This window comes from Aethalodelphis obliquidens, unplaced genomic scaffold, assembly GCF_003676395.1.
Source record: "Aethalodelphis obliquidens isolate GAN/ISIS:26980383/991018 unplaced genomic scaffold, ASM367639v1 scaffold48, whole genome shotgun sequence".
In the NCBI taxonomy this organism is placed as follows: Eukaryota; Metazoa; Chordata; class Mammalia; order Artiodactyla; family Delphinidae; genus Aethalodelphis; species Aethalodelphis obliquidens.
In genome coordinates, this window is record NW_020837992.1 from 2,549,807 (window position 1) to 2,571,893 (window position 22,087).

The 22,087-nt window shown below is 39.4% G+C and overlaps 1 protein-coding gene across 3 annotated transcripts; it reads right to left on the minus strand.

Annotated features, from left to right (window-relative positions):
* Positions 1-3,075: 3,075 nt before the first annotated feature.
* On the minus strand, positions 3,076-21,758 carry ELK4 (ETS transcription factor ELK4). 3 transcript variants are annotated; one of them, XM_027082765.1, is made up of 5 exons: positions 21,545-21,653; positions 15,716-15,988; positions 13,750-14,625; positions 12,865-12,981; positions 3,076-11,117 (listed from the first exon to the last, which is right to left on the minus strand). In XM_027082765.1, the coding sequence occupies exons 2-5, from the start codon at positions 15,977-15,979 to the stop codon at positions 11,019-11,021; spliced, it is 1,356 nt and encodes a 451-aa protein (XP_026938566.1). In that variant the 5' UTR covers positions 15,980-15,988; positions 21,545-21,653; the 3' UTR covers positions 3,076-11,018. The 3 variants fall into 3 exon arrangements, with proteins under 3 accessions (XP_026938566.1, XP_026938567.1, XP_026938568.1); XM_027082767.1 differs by having other exon boundaries at positions 3,079-11,117; positions 15,773-15,988; positions 21,545-21,758; XM_027082766.1 differs by lacking the exon at positions 12,865-12,981.
* Between the last annotated feature and the right edge of the window lie 329 nt (positions 21,759-22,087).

Below are 22,087 nucleotides of genomic sequence, written 5' to 3' on the forward strand. Positions count from 1 at the left end.
CAAGACTCTGAGGGAGGACTGAGAACCACTGTTCCCTCTTACATATGATCAGAATAAGGGGAAGCAGGTAGGTTTTATACCACACTGCAATATCAGTTACAGAGAAAGTAGGCTTTTTTCCTGATCTTCTTTGAAGGGTGTTGACATCTCAGAGTGCTGTGGAATCACCCTGTTCCCAGATTTCCTTCTGCCACTTGGATGTGGGAATCTAACCCATCAGTATACCAGAATCTGGAAGTATACCAGATTCACAGTGACATAAAAAGTCTTTTAGAGAATTCATGTATTCATTTAAAAAAGATTTATTGATCACCTGCTAGGTTTAAAGCACTGATCCAGGTGCAGATACAGCAGAGAATGGGACAGAAGTCCCTGCCTCACAAAGACAGTAAAGACAAGTAACGTGCCACAGGGTGAGTGATAATTGAGTGCATAAGGAAAGATAAAGCAGGGAAGGTGGATGGGAAGAGGGAGTGTCAAGAGATGCTCCGATGGCCTTTCTAAAGAGGTGTCATTTATGAAGAAACCGAAATGAAAGGCAGGAGCAGCCATCCAAAGACCTGAGGTATTTCCTGTCAGGCTGGGGACACAGCAAGGGCAAGGGCCTTAGACGGAATATGCTTATAGTGTCTGAGGAACAGCAAGCAGGCCAGTGTGGCTAAGTGCGGTGAGGAAGCGGGAAGAGTGGCAAATAAGTTGGGGTGGTAGCTGGGGGCTCAGATCATATAAGCCATGGTAGGAATGTAGTTTTTTGTTGTTTTTTTTTTTAGTTAGGTGAGGTTATTGGGAGAGTCGTGGGCAGCAAGGGACATGATCTGATTTACATGTTTACAAGTAATACTCTGGTTGTCGTGTGAAGAAGAGAGAGGCTGTGGAACAAGGATGAAACTGGGGACACCAGAAAGGGTATAATTGCAGTAAACTATGTAAGAGATGGTGGTAGCTTGGACAATGTTGGTAGCATCAGTAGTCAGAGTGATTGGGTTAAAGTATATTTTGAAAGTCAAACTGACAATTTGCTGATAAATCAGGTGTGGGGCATGAGAGAAAGATGGGAATCAAGGATAACCCCAAAGGCGTTTGACTTGTGTTATGGGCATGTGATAAGGCCATTTAAGGAACACCTTAAATGGTCTTCCTTAAGGAAGACAACGGGAGCGCTCAAGAGTTGTTTCAGGACATGTTCATTTTATGATGCTATCTTGGATGTCAAGAAGGCTGACAGATATAAAATCTAGAGGTTAAAAGAAAAGTCAAGCCTGAAGATACAAACTTCGTGGTCACCTACATATAAAGAATGTTTAAAGCCACGGGACTGAATGAGGTCATCTAGGGAGTAAATGTAGAGAGAGATCGAAGATTGAGCCTTGGGATTCTGCAACACCGAGAGGTTTGAAAAAAAGAACAGGATCCAGCAGAGTAAATGAGAGAAGCAACCAGAGAAGCAGGAGGAAGTTCAGGAGAGAATGTGGTTTCCTGGAAGGCATGCGAAGAATATCTTAAGAAGGAGGAAGTAATCAGTGCTGCTATAAGGTCCCATGTGGACTGAACATCGGCCACTGGATTTGGCAATACGGAAGGCGACCTTGACTAGAGAGGGGTTTCTATCAAATGATGTGTATTCAAAACATACGAGAATCATAAAATCAACTCTGTTCCAGCAACCTCCTTGCCACCAATGCTTGCCACCTAACTTGCACAGCTATTAGAAATTATTGTCCCTGTTTCATTTTTCATTATATAATGCCCTCTTATTGGAAAATTATTCCAAATGAAGTCAACTTCATGGACTCCCTTCAGTTACAGGGTGTATTCCAGTAAGTGCAGTGCTTTGTAGTGACAATCAATGTGAAATCTTACAACTGTTAATGATTATCTCCTACCTAATAATGCCAGTTACCCAATATTAGGATATTCGTTTTATCATTAGATGCATCTGTGAAACACAGAAAGTATTGATAATTGCAAAATAGACATTATGCCTCTCAAAAGAGGACGTGTCACCAGTCAGAAAGGTTAGAAAATGGTGGATTAAACAGGTTGGTTTTTCTTTTTTGCGGTACACGGGCCTCTCACTGTTGTGGCCTCTCCCGTTGCGGAGCACAGGCTCCGGACGCGCAGGCTCAGCGGCCATGGCTCACGGGCCCAGCCGCTCCGCGGCATGTGGGATCTTCCCGGACCGGGGCACAAACCCATCGACAGGCGGACTCTCAACCACTGCGCCACCAGGGAAGCCCTAAACAGGTTTTTTTTTACTAAAAGATTTCTTAGAGCTTTTAATATTCTGATACGCACTTCAACTCTCCAAGCGGTGAAGACCCCATTTCCCAAACTTATTCGCCCTCGTGGGACTACCGTTCTAGGCAATGCATTTTGAGAACGTTGGTTTAGGGGAATCCAGCAGTCCTCACAAGTGGTTACCACCCACTGTGCTGAGCGAACATTGCCCCATCATCTGAAGGGACATCTCACCAGGGCTAGTGAACTGTCGTCCCCTGCGGAACAGTTTGTTCCTCTTATTTTCATCTAGAGATATGAAACAGAGCTCTGATGTGATTCTGCCACCTATTAACCCCACTTTCCCCCATGTATATTTTATCAGACCAGTTCTAAAAAGGCCTAACTTCATTTGCTGAACAAACTGAAGTCTCTAGTTTCTAATCTCAAAAACTACGTGAAGAAACAGTGCCTGGAGCGGAAATAAGCAAGAGCTGCTTCTTACAAAGGACTGAAACAAAAGAACCTGATTAAAATTTAAATACTTTTAAAAAATGTAAATAAATTTTAAAAGTAAAATAAAAAGATTTCACAAGGAAAATAATTTTTCTAGCCAGTCAGTACTCTTTTAATTCCTTTTTGTATCAACAGTCATTTTACAATTTCCCCTTTTCACTACCTATCTCAACACCGGCTTTAAATATTTTAATGTAGATACACATCAAATAGTTGAAGGCCAGGTTTTAATGATAACCTTTGGGAAAGCGGAACTTTCCTTACCCACATTTAGCACAGACGGGAATATAATACACAAAGACTACCTCAATAGATGTGAGAGGAGGGAAATAATTCAGAAAGTCATTTTGTTAAAAATATTTATTTAAAAAAATACAATTGTCCATATCAAGTTGCACATACATCTATTAACATATCTATATAATTTTGGACTTTAGTAAATTTGATACAGTGCTTTCTTAAAGCCAGCTTGCCATTATACAAAGCAGATTCCTCTGACAATTCTTATATAAAATAGTTTTTAAAAATGTATCATCTTTCTAAAAAGATGCATATCATCATTACAGAATTTAACAATATTTTTGCATAAAACTTGAAGCCGTAGAAAAAAAAGATCACCTGATTGGTTATTCAGAGCAACCCCTTACTATGTCTGGAGGTGCACTGAGTATCAACTACACTTTTCCCTCCTAAAAGCAGCATATTATAAAGCCCTCAAAGTGCCAGCGCATATTCTTCCTCGCCAACCTAAACTCTGTAAAGTTTTTCTGCCACACGCATGTAGAGCTGAAGGCTCCGGCTACAGCCATACTAATTACCCTAAAACAACATCCCTTAGTTTCCCAACACGTTAAGTCAGACTGCTTAGCTAGAAGATGTGGCAGTTTCTCTCCAGCTGCATCAGCAATTAATGTGATTTTAATAAATGTTAGCAGTTACCATCATTTGAATTGCTTTTTTAGGAAAGAGAAAAGAAAGTGATTTTAATACTTCAAAGGTCTCCCTCATGTAAATTAAACAGATTAATCAAGAAAAGTTGTTAATGACACTTTAACAATAATGCAGTCTTTTGGGTAGGTGTGCACTGGCATTATATGTAAGTATTCTGTTTATACAAAAGTAGTGGATACTAGATATTATGAGAGATAGATTTCAATAAAATAAACAAGGGGAAAAATAAACAATGAAGTAACTGTCTTCTCAGCTGAATGAATCGGAGTTTAAGAAAAGCACCCTGACAAGTTCTTATTACAGAGGCCAAACTAAGACGCTGAGGTAAAAGAATACATCTCTCTGTGTTAACACCACAGCAGACATATGCTCTCTTTCTGACTTACACATTGGGTGGGCGAAAATCAAAAGTTTAACGGTATTTAATTTTCAAGTGTTATCCATACTTGAAGATCCAATAGGGCTCACAGAAAATTATTAGTTTGTTCTTCAAAGGACAAAATTGTACACTTCTTTTTAAAGCCAACTTGATTATCTAGCGTAAAGGGCAGAATTCTAAAAAACTAAGTCAAAAATTTTATTTGCCTCAAACCAAAGCCAACCAGTAGCAAAATGACTGGACTGAGTTTCATATTTAATCTTCCCTACCCACAAAGATAAATGAAACTGCTAGAAGGTAAAAGTGAATACATACATATGATTGTGACTAGAAAAGGTCGAATGGCCAAACCAAATAAATAGGCCTCAAGTAATCAAAAATTAATTGCATTCATTTCTATCTTTACATATATGCATCTCAGCTCACTTCACTAATACTGAACAGGGAAGTTCATACAATATGCTACTTTATCACATAAGCAATGAATGTAATGTACACTTAAAGGCCCTTGGTAATACTGCCATCAAAAACAAAAAGCATGAAATGTCTTAGAAAGGACTGTGTCCCCTACCTGACAGACAATAAGCAACAATGATTAAACAGAAAAGAAACTTAAATTTGGCGAATTCACAAAGTTGAGTATAATCCACCAACTGCAAACCATTAAAAGTCATACATTTCTACAAAGCAGAATATTAAAAGCTTGTAAATTATTTTAAAGCATCCTAGCCAAAACAGCATACCTTACAGAGCCTAGAATGGCTCATTGGGTAATCCACTTATCCCTTCTCCAAACAGTCAAGTTCCAGAAAACATGAGCAAGCAATAAACCTTAACTTCCCTGACCCTCAATATCCTCAAGGTGAAATTAAACAAAATAATCATTAAGTGCTTCCAGTTATTAAAAACAGAACAGTGCTAATAATGGTGTCCCAAAAAGTGCCAAGTGATTTCATACCAGTACATGGCATTCCCACCCCTGAACTCTAGGCAAGCTTGAATGATGGACTGGCTAGAACTCAGGCCCAGCCACAGGGCACCTCCACACCCCCAACCCGTCCAGAAGATCCCAGGCCTGTCCTCGCAGGGCTCATAATCCTTGGAGGGGACAAGAACAAGAACGGGCCCTTATGAGATGGGAAACAAGGCAAAGTTGAGAAGACCATTCAGCCCAAGATACTCTTGAGTTTTCTGCTAATGCTTTTTATGTACAGTTCAAAAGGATGAATAAGCTACAATGCCAGAATTCCTCCACCACTTTATCAATCATGGTTAAATCTGTATTTTAGAAATACTACGTCTAGTATAAACCTCCTCTCTGAGAAACGTAGAACCCAACGTAACAAGGATTTTACACAAAAATGTAGAAGTTTTTAGAAAGAACATTCTTATTTGCTCAATAATACATGAATATAAGAAAACAGTTTAAGATGACTTTGCTTAGAGTATGTCACATGTAGCACTGTACAGTATTTCTAAAGAGTAGACAAGCAATTAGTCTTTAAGGCCTATGATTCTATGCATTTAGAAAAACAAATGTGCAAGGCATTAATTTTTAAAAAGTGACAACTGCAAAGTGCAGCCAATTTTTGTTTTTAAGTTTTAGTATAAAATAGCCTAGGAACCATCCTAGACTAGGATGACCATATGTTCCCTCTGAAAAATAAGATTTATTTATACACGTACACACAAACATATACTCAGTCAATACATCAGTATATATACACACACGTATGCACTCAGCCAATCAGAATGACTTGGAAAGAAATGCTCTAGTTTCCCAAAATATTTTAAAATAAAAACTTAAGCCTCATAAAACTTCTTGATCTATATTATACTCAAAAGATTAGAGTTCAAGAGACTATGTTTGATTGTATCCCTCATAAATTTTCTTGTTAAAGGTTTCATTTAAAACGTTAACAGCCTGAATTTCCTGGTTTCTATAGAAAGCTTAGAGCCAACCTTTCCCCTCTCACGCAAACCACTCTGATTTCCATCTTCACAACAACTAAGTGTGGATGGCAGCACCCTAGAAATTGCTATTTCTGGCAGGCTGTCAATCTACCACAATTTTTTTTTTCAGAAAAGTAGCTTGAAGAAACTGGCAGCTTCAAATGGAACATTTATACTACATCAATAACTCACCTTTTCAGTTCTGCTCTGTTTACAGGTAAAAACATGACTTTCATCCTAACAGGTTCCACCAAGTACGAGAAATGAAATCAAACCGCCTTCTTTTCTTGCTTAACACACCACCACCCACAAGAATTCTAGATTCTAAGATTAAAACTTCAACTTCAGTAAGCAGAATTCTGATGACACAGAGAAATAACAGGGCACCTTGTTTCAGGCAACACCAGCAGCATTAAAAACAGTAACAACTGTTTATTTAATTGTTGATTAATTGTTGACCCCAAACCAAGAAGATAATTAACCAAACACTTTCCATCGAACTAATTCTCTGGTCAGAGTACCTGCTCAAGATAATTATGGCTGGCCTCCACTTCACTATTATGAATTGAACAATTAACTTCTCAATTCCATCCTGTCACACCCTCAGATCACAGACTACGTACTTCATGAAGAGTCTAGTTTTCCTGTTGCTGTGATCCTTCACTCAGAGCTCCAGGCTTCTGCACAGAGACCTGCACTTGTCGCCATACTTGTTTACACACCTAAGAACGGCACCTCAGCACAATTCTAGATTTCTGGCATGGGTAAATAAAATACATACAATAAATGAAGTGATAGATAGAACAGACCCATCAAGAAAATATTTATTTGTTCAGATGCCAAAATGTTACCAAAAAAAAAAAAATAATAATAATAATAAACTTACCAATGCAGCAAGAAACTGGAGGTTGTTATGTATTTTAACATAAAGCAACTTGAAATAATTCTGAAATTGTTGGTAAAATATAACATTAATAAGGCCAAAAGAAGTTTGAGAGCAGCTAGTAAAATAAAAGTAAATTATAAAGTCACACCTAATATGAAAAGGAAAGAGACAACAGGCTGTCAAAAATAATAAGCATGAAGCTCTGGGAAACATTTGGTAATGGGCTATTTGGCAATGTATGAAAAAGAAATTTCTCATGAAAAAGAAATAGGAAATTTCAGAAAGTTGATGACAAGCTCTGCTGAAAAATTCCTAATCTCTACTGGAGATTTTACATGAAAATCAAATCAAATATGTAAAGGATTTCCCCATATATCACAACCAAAGCTTCCACATTGTATTTTTCAAGATTAGACTGACAAACAAACCCTGAGTCAGGGGGCTTTAAAGTAGAGTACATGCCTCCAGGGGAGTGCACAAGACAATCTACTGGATGCAGGAAAAAAATATTAGAATTTCTACTCAAGATTTATTTTTATGCCATCCTTAATTTCTGTTTTGTGTTATGTCTTATAGTGTATATAGGACTCTAGTATAGCAGTATATAACTTAACATATATACATATAAATCTGCAATAGGGTATTTGTGTTCAAAGCCTTTTATTGATCAAGGTGTGTGTTCAAAAAGGTTGGAGACTGCTTTTCTGAAATGCCAGTGAATGGCTCTAATGTACATAAATTCACTAGAAACATACAAAACTGCCTTTGAGAACTTTAGAATCATAACACAAGTTCTGAGATCAGGATGAAACGATGTCATTAGACTAGACATCACACAATGCCAAGTGTGAATGGCACTGAAGTGATAATATCAACAGCCTGCAGTTACAGTTCCAGAATTCCAAGCCTCTGATTTACTGTCTCCTCCAAGCCTAAGTGACACACAGTATGGAGAAAACTAAAAATGTGCCATGTAAATAGATTCAACAGTCAGTGCTGCCTTCTTTGATCTCTACTATAGTATGTAAATCTTCAAGGAATTGTAAAAAAAATCCAGTGTAAAAAAAAAATCTAGTACCCTTTTACTATAGGCTCATGGGCTTATTTTCCCCATCAAAATCTAAAGAAAAAAATTACTGTTACCTGTATTTTAACCACCAAGATGTAGAAAAATTAAACCTATATTTTAACTCAAAGAAGCATAAGGCTGACCTTTTGAGGGTTTCTGGATTCTTCCATCATGTATAAATTTAAAAAAAATCAATGGAAGTTTCCACCTTTGAACACATAAAATATGCCATGAGGAATATTATATCACAAAAGCACTGTGACAAGCCAAAAAGAAAAAAATTATTTTAGAAATTATGTGAAAATCCACCCTAGGGTGAAATAAATGCAGTGGTTCACTGGCTGAGTGTGTGGCTCTGAGCCAACTGTGTGCCCCCCTTCTCAACTCCAAGGTGGGGGCTTAAAATCAACCACAGAGGGAGTAACTTACATGATGGGAATCAGCAAATGCTACAATTTAAGGTCCTTTTTTTTTCCCTTCAGAGAGCCTGGTGGTTAAACATCTCACAGCATACAACTGACTAGATATCGGCCAGAGCAAATGAAAAGTTAAGCTAATCACAGCAGAAGTCGCAAAAACTCACTAAACCTGCTCCCCTATCTTAACTTGGGCTCCTTTGGCCAACGAGCATTCATCCTGGCAAAGTGACTAGTGATGGATACCAGCTACTGCTACCAAATATAAGTCTCTCCAGTGAATACTGATCTTAAGTGGTATGTTACCTTTTGATGCTAAGAAGAACTCTGTGGATGTTCAAAAAAATAACAAAACAGAGACTTTTCCAGGAAGGAGGTAGTTTACAAATAGAACGATCTGCCTCATACACACTTGCACTATAGTTGCAGTTTCATTTCACTTAAAAAAGTGAACACATACATACACACAAACACACACACCAACTTCCCCAAAACAGTTGATCTCAAAGAGAAAGCAGATCATCATCAACCTCCTAAGGCCCACACCTCTCAGAGACTTCGGGGAGAGGTTTATAGGCAGAGGACTCACTAAAACTGGTTCCTAGGAAGTTGCTTTGACCGAGTTTTCATGGTGCCCTTGGTTCCAGGCACCCCTGTGCTGAGACGGTTAATTATCAAAGATACTATCTATGAAAACAAACCAATGGCTTTTCTCCTTTGACTCAAAATAAGATACTTTTGTGCTTTCAAAATTTTAAATATCTAGTTAAATCAAGCCATCAATATTTACTTATCTAATGTACAAAATGTGAATTAACCTAATAAAAACTAGTCCAAAGTGCTGCTGAGCAGTCTAATTTCAAAGAGGCATGCAAACGAAATGATTCAATGTGGGAAGAAAATCCAGTATGTCTGTTCCCCATCACTACTGAACACTGCCTTTCAACACTGCTATTGCACATCTCAGGAACAGAACTTTTCAGCTGATAACCACAAATGAACCAGTAACAGTCTCCAACACTACAAATATAAAGGCAGCTCCCTGAATACTGTCCTTCTGCTACTAATGAACTAGCATAGACATCTTATGCTAGAGTTTCTCCATACTGTATAAAACAAAGTGAACTTTATGTATCTGGAAGATGCTGATTTATAGCAGTGTCACTTTGAGCCCTCAAGTCCTTACTACTCCCTTATTCCATTACTTCAGGTGGTTAATTATAGGAACTATTTCGAGGGTTAAAAGACCAGTTTAATGGGCAGGGTGGTGGTGGTGGTAGCAGCATATCATCTGATCCTGGACTTTAAAGCCAAGTTTTTCAAAAGACTCAACTGTGACGTTGGTATCAAATCAGTTTAGGGGATCAACAAATCTGTCTGCACCTGGCACTGATTACTATATGGTAATATTTTATAAATTTGGTAGAGATGAAGGCCTCAGTTTTTCACTACTAATATGAATAATCCAATCCCTATGTATGAGCATTGCCAAATGAACTCTGCTCCTTTCTTATTAAAAAAAAAAAAACTCAAAGAAATAAGCATATCTTTACTTCACTACAGATTTGGAGGCTTCACTTTGCTTTTCATCTTCCTAATTACATTGTTAAAACTATCACAACCTCTAACAACCTTAAATTTAAAAGACAAATATACGGTAGAAAATGGGATAAAATGAACAGAGAAAAGGGTCCTTCATGTCGGTACCTTCCAACTGAGAAAAGCCCTACATGTTGTTTCAAGTTATTCAATTGAATCTTCGACTCAGAGATGCCTCAACATTTCAAACCCCAGGTTCATCTCCCTAAAAGCCATCATTTACCATACTGTATTCCGTGGGTGTGTAATCATACCACCTAGAGAGCAGATGACATTTCTGTGCCAGATATGGGGTCCCATGTTCTCACTGGTTGTTCCAAATACTGTTTTAAGTCCCCGGTTTAAAAATCTCCCTAAGTGGGAATAAACTAGCTCCATGCTCTGTTGACAGGTTCAGACAAGATCACACATATGGCTAAGAGATCCACCCTGAATAAATGTAAATAAGATGCCTTTTTGTGGAGTTGCTTACATATGTTATAGTTCATAGCAAAACAGAATCTACCCAATAGTCCTGCTCCAATCTTACTTGGTGTGAATAGGAATGATTCTTTTTCCTCTACTGCTTATGCACAACTCAGTATTCAACAGAGCACATTAAAGTCCTAAAGATATGGCCAATTTCATTTAACTAATATTTCTTTATATAACATGCTCAAAGCATAATTTTTTTCCTGGCCAAAGGGTCCCAATAAGGCAGGAGGAGTAACTTTGTTCTTAATTCTCTTGCAAAGCATAGCTAGCTGCTAAACCCCACCAAAAATTTCTTTAACACAAAGTTCAAAATATTTTTTAAAAAGAAAGAAAAAGAGGGAGGTGGAGTCTGGACTCCAATTAAGGCATTTTTATACACAGTCTAACTTGAGTCCTATTCAAAGGGAATCCTAAAAAAGCATTTTTAATGGAGAATGGCAGAAATCACAATAGTCTATTATCAGCATTGTGATGTATCAATTGCTCACTTTAAATGTAATCATGTTGGGTGTCTCTTGGGTGTTATTCCTTGGTTCTCTCATCCCACAAGTGCATAGGTTATGTTTTCTGTAGATCTGGGGAAAATGGGCCAGGGGTGGAAGGTCCATCCAGGCCAGACAGAGTGAACGGCCCATGACTGTTCAGCACAGAAGGAAACTGAGAAAGAAAATAAAACACATTATCATCCTATTATGCAACCCTAAATTTCACTTTCTGTCCCTATTATATTCCCTGAGGCAGAACATGACATCCACCTGCAGTGGCTCACAGGACAAAGGCAGTAATTGTTTATCATGGAAGAATATGATGTCACAGAAACTTTTAAAAAATTGTTTGTCTTATATGTTAAATATTAACACCCTCCAGCGTACCTTGATGGAATGGAAAGAACAAACCTATACTTTCCCTCAGATGCTAAGGTACACAGGTTCACACTTGACTTCAAATGAAGGTTTTAGAAAGCTCAGTAAATGACAGTATGCACTACAGAGTATAATTCAATTGTATAGCAAATCACAGACTATCAAAAAGAGGTTCAGAGGAGATGCCCATATCTTAACTGCTGCAAATAGTTGTAGGGTGCTCATCCTACAAAAGGGCTCCCTCCCCATCATGTGTTCTGAGACCAAATGTATATGGAGATTCCAGGCTGGAGCTACATGAGCACTATGACTTTCTCTCTATAATTCAATTATCTGTTTGTGAGAGGCAAAGAAAAATGTAAAATGAAATATGGAAAATTCTCAACACTCTATTCAATAATTTATAAGTTTTTGCAAAAAACAAATTGCAGAAGTAGTAAGATTTTTAATTTTCTTTCTTTTTTTCCCCCTCACCATTCCATTTCCAAAAGAACAAATGAAAATGTAAATTACAAAATCTAAGAAAATCTCCCAGGGAGTCACCCTTGAATAAGTGAATGAATCAACTACAAGAAAGCCTACAAGTTATAAAGTCTAGATGTTCTGGGCAAAAAAATGGTTTAAAGCTGTGAGACCGGGACTTCCCTGGTGGTCCAGTGGTTAAAAATCCACCTTCCAGTGCAGGGCACGAGGGTTCGATCCCTGGTCGGGGAAACTAAGATCCCACATTCTGCGGAGCAACTAAGCCCGTGCGCCACAACTAGAGAGCCCAACTCGAGAGAAGCCCATGCACTGCAACTACTGAGCCCGTGCGCTCTAGAGACCACGCGCCACAACCAGAGAAGCCCGCACGCCACAACAAAGAGCCCACGTACTGTAACAAAGACCCAGCGCAGACAAAATTGAATAAAAATAAATAAATAAATACCTTAAAAAAAAAAGATTAATAATACCTGCCTTGCAGGGTTTTAATAAATAAAGCAAGCTGTGAGACCTTTCCTAAGATCTTGGTTAAGAGGTAATACAATATTCATTTTTTAAAATATATATATTTAAAATGCTGATGAATATCAGTTCTGAATGAGGGGGGAAATGGGAGTATTTGATACACTATTCTCAAGAGTTTTCTCTATTTTTTTAAAGTCCTCAGTTAAAAGGGGAAACCCCTCTAAAAAGAAATATGTGTATATATATATATATATATATATACATTTTCTTTTTTTAGAAAAGAGGATTTCTAGTATTTAAAATGACCAAAAAAAAAATTGGATAGGCTCAAAATCTACTACAGTTTTAAACAATTCTTGATCTAATTCAAATGTATGGGATAGTAAACAATGAAAAGGAAACTCTGCCGTGAATATTTATCTGAGTTGTCTGCTGGCCAGAAAATTAACACTTAGAAATTCAAAAATAAATCTAAGGAATACTTATTAAGTAGAAGTTTTACAATGATTAACTGAAGAGTGGATACTGCCTTTTTGCCTCTTTCTTCATTTACCACACCCCAATTACAGAAGACAAGCTTTTATGTAATTTACCTGGAAAAGTGTGTTAGCACCTTGTAGCCTGGCTGGACTTAGGGGAGCAACAGGGCTGAGAGTACTCCAAAAGTGGATACTGGAGAGCAAGGGGCTCGGAGTCAGTAAGATGGGTGTCTGCAATACACAAACCAAAAATATAACTAAATGGCTTATCAGGATTATGTTTACCCTTGTAATACACAAATAGCTCTGAATCCAAATACTGTCCTATTCTCCACTCCAAGTATCTCCGAGTCGGAAATCTTATCATGAAGAAAAACTCAGAAATTACTTTTACAACCCAAGTAAGATAAAGGTCAAAATATTTTCTAACCCGTTTTTGGTAGAATCTTTTTCAAATAGAAAAACAAAACCAATCTGAATTTTGGTATGGAGAAATTATGGGTAACTGAGTCACAAACATATTTTCCCCTTAATAATGTGTAGGTCTAGGAGTAATCTAACTATTTAAATGTTATATGAGATGAGCAAGTTAAGAAATAGCTAATGAAAATAACTGCACAAACTTGTAAGGACCTCAGGATCTGTTGTCTTCTAACTTGAGATTATCACTGTTGTTTTATATGACCCCCCCCCCCCCCCCCAAAAAAAGAGCGAGAGAGAGAATATACTTATTTTCTTTAGGAGAAAGTGGAAACACCAAATACTTATTTACTTGTAGAACAATGAATTTTTTAACACAATACTCCAAACCTTTTATTTTGACAATTCTAATTGAGGTGAGGAATTGGGTTACTTTCACAGGGTCATATAACCTTCTGTAAGGCAAGCCTATGTGGCCAAATGAGAACTTGAGGTTATAAATTCTGGATTTGTTTTAAAAGGTGAGTAAAAACAAACAAAACAAAAAAGATGCAGCACTAATAAGAAAGAAAGTGTTACCTGCGAAAAAAGTGCTGGCGTAAGAGAAGCTGTAGGGAGAGATGGGCTTAATATTCCCAGTGGGCTTGGATCACTGCCCGTGATCACCAGGGTTGGTGCCAGCTCTAACCCCTTGGGTTTCTTGGACCTTGATGAATTATTTGTTTTGTCCTTTTCTGGCAAAGCCAAATCCTGGTCTTTAGGCTCCAGGGACAAGTCCTCCGGAAGTTCCATTGGCTGAGAAGCCACTGATTCCATGTCTGTGTCCATGTCTGGGTTGGAACTCAGTGGTGGTGAAGGTGTTCTAGAAGGCTCCTGCAGAGGGGACACAGATGAAATAGGTGGTGTGGTGGTAAAAGCGGCAGTTACACTAGATGCAGAAGTTGGTGCTTCCAGAGAAGGCAGTCTGGGGGAAGCCAAATTCTCCAACGCTTGCATAGTTTCTTCTGAAGATGGAGAAATACTTGGGCCAGTAGAAATGGCAGCAGCAAGAGGTTCAACTGGTGGCTTTTTGGCAGGTGTGGTTACAAATTTGATAACAGATGGTGTTGGCTCCTGAGGAGATTTTTTCTCTGCCAATTTCTCAGCTGGATTCTCAACCTTTATAGATTTGAAAAGCTTCCTGTTGGAGGAGTTCAAAGAGTTGAGAGTAAATGAAGAATATAAGCCAGAGTGTATGTAGTCATTGCGGCTAGAGGTCTTGGCACCAGGCTGTGCTGGCTTCTCTTTCCCGCCATTCTCCACATCTTTGGAACTGTTGCTGCTGAGTTCACTGACGCTTAAAGCTTCGCAGTCTCCCTCAACCCTGCCCACTGTCATCGGATCCATGTTCAAAATCTCTGGGTACGAGACAAACTTGTACACAAACTTCTGACCATTCACTTTTTTAATGATATTCTGTAGATAAATAAAATAAACACTCTTAGACTTTCTTAAACTTTTCTTAAGCATTTCTTAAACTTTACCCACCCCCCATGAAAAAGCTGACCTAATGGGGTTCTCTATTTGACAGGTAGTTTACTTGAAAGCTTCAAAATCATCTAAATTTATCTAGCCATACCAAACACAGTTCCTACTATTATGGAGTACAAGTTAAAAACATTTAAATGTCTTATTAACAACTGAACTAATATGTTACATCAAAGCTGAAAGATTTTAATTGCTTAACACTGTCAGCTAAGTATCTGTATGAGGTCAAAAATTTCTGAACTGCAATCTCAAATAACTCCAAAGGTACAAGCCATTCACATGCTGAGGAAGCAAAAAGGAATTCAGAATATTACTTCTGCTAAGGTTCCTACTTCCTTCAGAAACTCCAGCTGCTTCTTACCTCATCTCTCCATACAGGAGAGCTGATAACATCAACCACTCAAAGGTGAAAGAAATTAAGATCCCAGCTTCTCACTTTAATTCTACCCATTTGAGCCATTTATTTCACTTCAGTGCCCAAGAATGTATTCAAAATAATAAGAAGTTAAACAAAAAAGTTTTAACTAAGAAATCACATCGAGGTATTAACAGCTATTCTTTAAGGTATTAATTTGTGTTCCAGGTTAAACTAAAAAGTAAAAATTAAGTAGAGCTAAAAAAATGAGTAAATATGAGACAATTTTTAAAGTAAATTATGATATAAACAAGAGTATTTATTTATCCTCAAGAATCTCAAAGTTCCTTTTCCTTATTCCAACTCTATAATCATGTTTTCTTTAAAGACAACTGTAATGAGGAATAATATATGAGCAATGGGAGCTGGGTACTGAATAAGAATTTGCAGAAATACACCTGGAACATTTACATCTTTCATCCTAATTCCAAACTGCTGAAGCTGTAAAATAAATTGAATTAAACCAGAACAGTGATCATTTCACAATGTATACAAATATCGCATCATTATGTTGTACACCCAAAACCAATATAACTTTATGTCAATTATACCTCAATTTAAAAAAATTTCTTTTAATAAATAAATAAACCAGGACATTAGTACCTCTAACCTCACCAGAAGAGAAGGATCAATTCTTGTTTTGAGGTGGATGTGTATTACCTTCACATAATAGTATCTGAGGGCTCGGCTGAGTTTGTCATAATTCATATTAGGCTTGTTCTTTCGAATCCCCCAGAGACGAGCCACCTCTTCGGCCTGCAAAAGCTTGAACTCCCCATTATTAGAGGTCCAGCAGATCATGTGATCGTTCTGAGGCTCCTTTAGGAGCTGAAGGAGGAACTGCCACAGGGTGATAGCACTGTCCATAGCAATGAGCTGAAAGAGGCATCGGGTAAGATACACAATTAACAGCCAACCGTATATGTCAGACACTGTTTTAAGTACTCTAACTGTATTAGACTAATTACTCATTTTATCCCCACAGCAATCCTATAAGACAGATACTACTGCAGCCTCATTTTACATGTGAAAAAACTGATTCATTAAAGAGTTAAGTAACTTGTCTAAGGTCACACACGTAAATGAATGGTGGAGCTGAGATTTAAACGCAGGCAATCTGGATCCAGAGTCCAAAATCTTAAGCATGCCACGCTGCTTAAGAAAAGTCTTGCTGTGAGATAAAGCTAGTTTCATAAATTGCAGGAGCAGACTGACGAATGCCAACCAGTAGAGTATCACTGTTATTAAATTTTATCTTAAAAACTCATTGTCATATTCTCTGAGGAGACCACCATTTCAGCATCTATCTAAATTAGCCCAGCTGGTTTATTTGCCAGGATATGTTGTGTGTCTCAGGGCGGCCCAGAGGTATAGGGAATAATCTACTTTTGCTCCACTGGTATTTCTCCTCCAAATAGTTTCCATTATCATAAATGTAATTTACACACATTGGCAGCACTGAAAATTCAGCAAAATGTTCCCTAAGTTACACGTCCTGTCACCATTCTGTCCACAGGGATTCCACCTGCATAGATCCTCCTTTTATTTGATTAGCAACCTTTGATTACCAAGACTGGAACTGAAATATCTTTCAGTATCTCAAGTTTTAGGATCTTCCTATTTAGGCCAGAGTTTCCTAAATTCAGCACTATTGATATTTGGGGCCAGATTATTTTTTTGTTCCAGGACGCTGTCTGTGCATTGTAGTTTAACAACATCCCTGGCCTCTACCCACTAGATGCCAGTAGCACCTCCTGCCCAATTTGGCAATCAAAATGTCTGCAGACATTGCCAAAAGTTCTCCTGGGGGGACCATATCATCTCAGTTAACAACCATTGGTTTAGGCAATGGAGCAGCAAGGAAATGTTCTCACAAAGTTATTTTCCTCACAAAAACTTCCAAACACCTTGTTTATAAGGAAGAATTTTTTAAAATATTTTTTAAACATCTTTATTGGAGTATAATTGCTTTTCAATGGTGTGTTAGTTTCTGCTTTATAACAAAGTGAATCAAGCTATACATATACATATATCCCCATATCTCCTCCCTCTTGCATCTCCCTCCCACCCTCCCAGGAAGAATTCTTTAGGGCAGAAACTCTGGCCATATATAAGCACATTCTAAAAAGTCTATAATTGAACTTGACACACACACACACACACAAAACAAAAAACCTTCCTTTTTAAATCTATGAATTAGATCTCACTGGATCAGAACAGGACTTAAATGAAATCAATTCTGTTAAAATACTGTAAAAACAGGTAAACTGACTACATCAAAATTTAAAACTTTTGTGCTGCAAACAATACCATCAAGTGAGGAGACAATCCTTGGAATGGGTGAAAGTATTTTCAAATAATAAGGGACTTTCATCAAAAAGTATAAAGAATCCTTACAATTAAAAAACAAACTGAAAATAGGCCAAGGATTTGAAAAGACATTTCTCCAAAAAGTAATACCAATGCCCAACAAGCACATGAAAAGATGCTCACTGTCATTAGTTACTAGGGAAATTAAAATCAAAGCCACACAAGATACCACTTCACACCTACTAGGATGGCTACAATCAAAAAGACAGATGATTTAAGTGTTGACTAGAATGTGGAGAAAAGTGAAACCCTCATACATTGCTGATGGGAATGTAAAATGGTGCAGCCACTTTGGAAAACAGTTTGGCATTTCCTCAAAATACTAAACACAGAGTTAACATATGACCCAGTGATTCCACTCGTAGGTATATGCCCAAGAGAAATGAAAATATATGTCCACACAGACACTTACACAGGAATGTTCACGGTGGTATTCATAATACCCAAAAAAGTAGAAACCACCCAAATGTCCAACAACTGATGAGTGGACAAGCAAAATGTAGTACAACCACAGAGTGGAATATTAGCCAGAAAAAGGAATGAAATACTGATATGGGCTACTTCAGTGGATGAACCTTGAAAACATTACCCTAAGTGAAAGAAGCCAGCCATTTATATGAAACGTCCAGAATAGGCAGAAAGTTGATCAGTGGTTGCTTAGGGCTGGGAATGGGGAATGGGTGGGGAGAAGAAAAGGGGAGTGACTGTTAATGGGGTGATGAAAATATTCTGAAGTTAGATCGTGGTGGTGGTTATACAACTCTGTGAATATACGAAAACCACTGAACTGTACTAAGTAGGTGAATTTTATGGTATGTGAATTATATCTCAATAAAGATGTTAAAAACAAACACTACAAACAATACAAAAGTTAGGCCTGAGAAACCTAACTCTAACTATGTACAACTCACAAAGGGTCAACAATGTCTGCTTCCAAAAAGGGCAAAGATGAGGAACTATACTAGAAAATATCTGAGTTTCTGTAACTTCTGAGACATTCAAAAAGTCCTCCAATTATCCTCTTATCACTTCGAAGCTGGTTATACAGAGATACTGTCATCCAAAAGTAGAGTTGGGAAAATGATAAAGAATAGAATAGGGGAGATGCCTCCCACATTTATAGAGTTAATGGAGAAACAGGCCATGAATCTAAGTCTCTTTCATCACAGTCATAATATTCTGTTCATTAGGGAAACCACTTCCCTAGATGGATAAAAGCATTCACATCACCAGTGGGTTGTAAAGAAGTATTACATTATTAGATACTAAGTGATAATAATGTACAAATATGAAATGCTACTTTAATGCTTTTATGCTCACTAGAAATCATAGTTTCCCATAGCCTCACTTAAGCTGGGTTAAAATAGAGGTTTTATATTATATCCATCAAGTATTGGGCGGGGAGGTGGGGGGGATGGTCCCTGCCATTTCTCTGACTTTACTGCAGAGGCTTTTCTTCTGATAATGCCTGTTCATGGCAAGTTACTTTTTAACTACATATGTTTCCCATTTAAACAATTATTTGTTAGTCTAAATCTGTTACAACTACTTCCCAGTAAATTTCAGCTTAACCAGAGAACTCAGTCTCCACATTTCCAAACATCATCTTCATTATCAACAATGCTTACAGCAGTGTGTGAATATGTGTGAGAGAATGGTAATGGTGATGATGTTGAAGCTAGAAAGGAGGGGAAGAGGAGAGAGGAGGAAAGAAGAAAGTGAACACGGCAGAGAATCGGAATCTCGAGACTATTACAGATTTGGTGCCTGTAATTCCATTTATTTTTGGAAAAATTCCCCAAACCAAATCCTAGAGTCTTAATGCCTATCATGCAGACAGTGCTTGAACCCTTCAGGTTTATAATGGCTAAGCAATACACGCAAAAAAAAGGAAATAACCATCAACATCTCCACAGTGAGTACACAAGTGCCATCCTGAGCAAATGGGAGGTGTTCCCAAGGTGGTGTCGGTTTACCTTCCACCTCTCCCTTTGGTTATTAGGAGAGAGTGTGTACTGAGCCAAACGCTGGTGGGGCTGTTGCATACTGCAGGGCAGAACCCAACTGTGTGCAAAACGCTGCAGCTTCTCTAGTGTACTTCACAGTGCATCGGGGATGGGAAATGGCTGTGAAAGAAAATGGGCACTGTGGTTTTGGACTTACATACCGGAAAAAAAAATTTCTTTTGCGAAAAACTAACAAAGACATAAAATGGACATCCTCAGTGGGTACTTTAAAGGAATATTTTACTCATTCAATTTTGATAACAGTTTATTCTTTGGCTGAAAAGGTGGTGAACCACTGGGCGTATAGTTAAGCTGAACCTCTTCATTTTAGTTCCTAAAAGTGTGCTATTAATATGAAATTCAACAATTTCTTCAGCCATAAAAGAGAATTAAAGGAAAAAAAGTTACAGAAGACAGTTATGTAAAATTACAAAGAGTGAAATAAAGTCAAAAATATTAAATACTTTTATTCTCAGTCAAAAAACCCCCAAACCCTTTATTTTTCTTCTCACGAAAATCTCAATGTTTCTACAATTACAGTTTTTTCCAGAAGTTACAGTTTTAAAAGAGATTTTTAGTAGAAGTATAATAAGGGAGGGAAATACTTAACTGATCCAAATGAAGGAATCTGATTTTTGAGGGATTAAATGTGGAAAACTAACTGATTCTAACTTAACACTTCAAAGATAGTAGATTAGTTCCTGTGCTAAAATGAAAGGAGCATGTTGAAGTAACTCATTAGGGAAAGGAAGCCTCTATTAAGTGAAAACTTTCCCACCCTAAACATGTTTATAATACACATAGTCCAGTTGCTGTGGTGACCCATGGCCCAACTATTTTTCAGAAACAGTAGCTAAGACCCCAAAAATAAATGTCTCCAAATTCAGAGTGCTGCTTAAGTAAAACAAAAGCAAATTATGAAATGTATCAAGCCTAGTTTTGACTTAAAATCATCGTAGTTGTCAAAAAGTAATCTGATGTATCTAACTGTACAGTATCCTATACTAACAGAATATTAAAAGTGTACTGTTACATTACCATAAAACTTAAAAACATTTCCCTAAATGGATTCCACTTAACGCAGTTTTAACATTTAAACAAAATTAAAGACGGGAGGGTTCCTGAGGGGGAAAACTGAATCACAATACATTTTAATGAAAACACCACTGACAGTCTTAAATATTGAAGCATCAAGTTTTCCACGCAGTGGGGCGGTGAGTGGGAGACGGCAAAGAGGGAGGGAGGCTCTGATCCACCAACCAAAGAGATGGGTGAACCGTTCTGATGAGGAATAAAATTCCAGAGTCTTTCTTTAAATGCCCTAAACTTCAAATAGCAATAGCTTGGGAAAAAGCCAATTGTGTATCGTTTGACTACTCCAGCCAACAATGCCCTTTATTTCCTGCCAAAGCCAGTTAATATTCAGCCCCCAAAAGATGTTTCCAATTGATCTTCTTAGGCATGAAGAAGCCACCAGCCTCGCGGCAGCTGTACATTAAGCGGAAAGTAAAGAGGGGAGGGGGTTTGCGGGAGAGAAATAGAAAAAGAAATGAAACTTGACACCGGATGAATAGCGAGCTTGGGGACAGGAAGAGACACGGATGACCGTGTGCCCCAGAGGAGATCAAAGTCCAGGGGAAGAGCCGCAACCTCACCGGGCCTGGGTAAGCACTGAATTACTGTACTTTCACTTTCCAACTTCCTGTCACTACAGAAAGTCAGAATTGCTCCCCTCTTGCCCCCACCCCCCCAAAAAAAATCACTGCGACCTTTTGCCCCAGGGACCTCGCGGTACCAAATAAGGGGCGAAGAGAGCGGAGCGGGTCGCGCCGCATCTACCTGCGCGCCTCGGGGCTAGGGCCGCCTGAGCGGGCGGGGCGGGGCAGGGGCGGATCCCTAGGGGAGCGCGCGCCGCAGCCCCCGCGCCCGCCCCCACGCGCTCGTTTCCTGTTGTGCAGCGAGCCCCTCGCCCCCGCCCGCGTTCCCCGCTGTTGGGGGGGCCTCAAGACCCCGACGGGGTGCGGGGTGGACGGGGCATGCGGGGCTGGCCGCTCACCGAGGCCGCGCGCGGGGCTCCCTCTGGGTCTCCGCCTCGAACACGATGCTCCTCTCCGCCCGCCGCCTTCTCAAGCTGGGAGCTCGAGGATGGCGCGGCAGCCGCTGCGACCCCCGCGGCGGAGCCGGAGAAGGCACCGGCGGCCGAGCCAAGCCCGCCGGGTGCCCGCAGCCGCCCGCATCTCCCGCCGCCGCCGCACCAGCCGCGGCTCCTCGCGCCCCGCCCTCCCCGCCCCCACACGCGGCGGCGGCGGCGGCGGCGCGGGTCGTCGGGGCCGCTTCCCGCCGGGCGCGCGCTCGGGGCGTTCTTCGCCGCGGCCGAGCCTGCCAATCGCTCTGCGGCCGCCGCCACTCTCAAACCCCCCGGCTGCGTTGGGGCCCCTCCCCGACGCCGGAGCTGACGCGCGTCACTTCCGGGGGCGGGAAGGGAGGGGCCAATAGCACAGGGGCTCTGCCAGCCGCCGCCGTAGCAGTTTCCGCCGCCGTCCCCATCCCCGTCCCGGTTTTGGGGGGCCAGGGGTGCGGGCGCGGCGAGGGTGCTGTT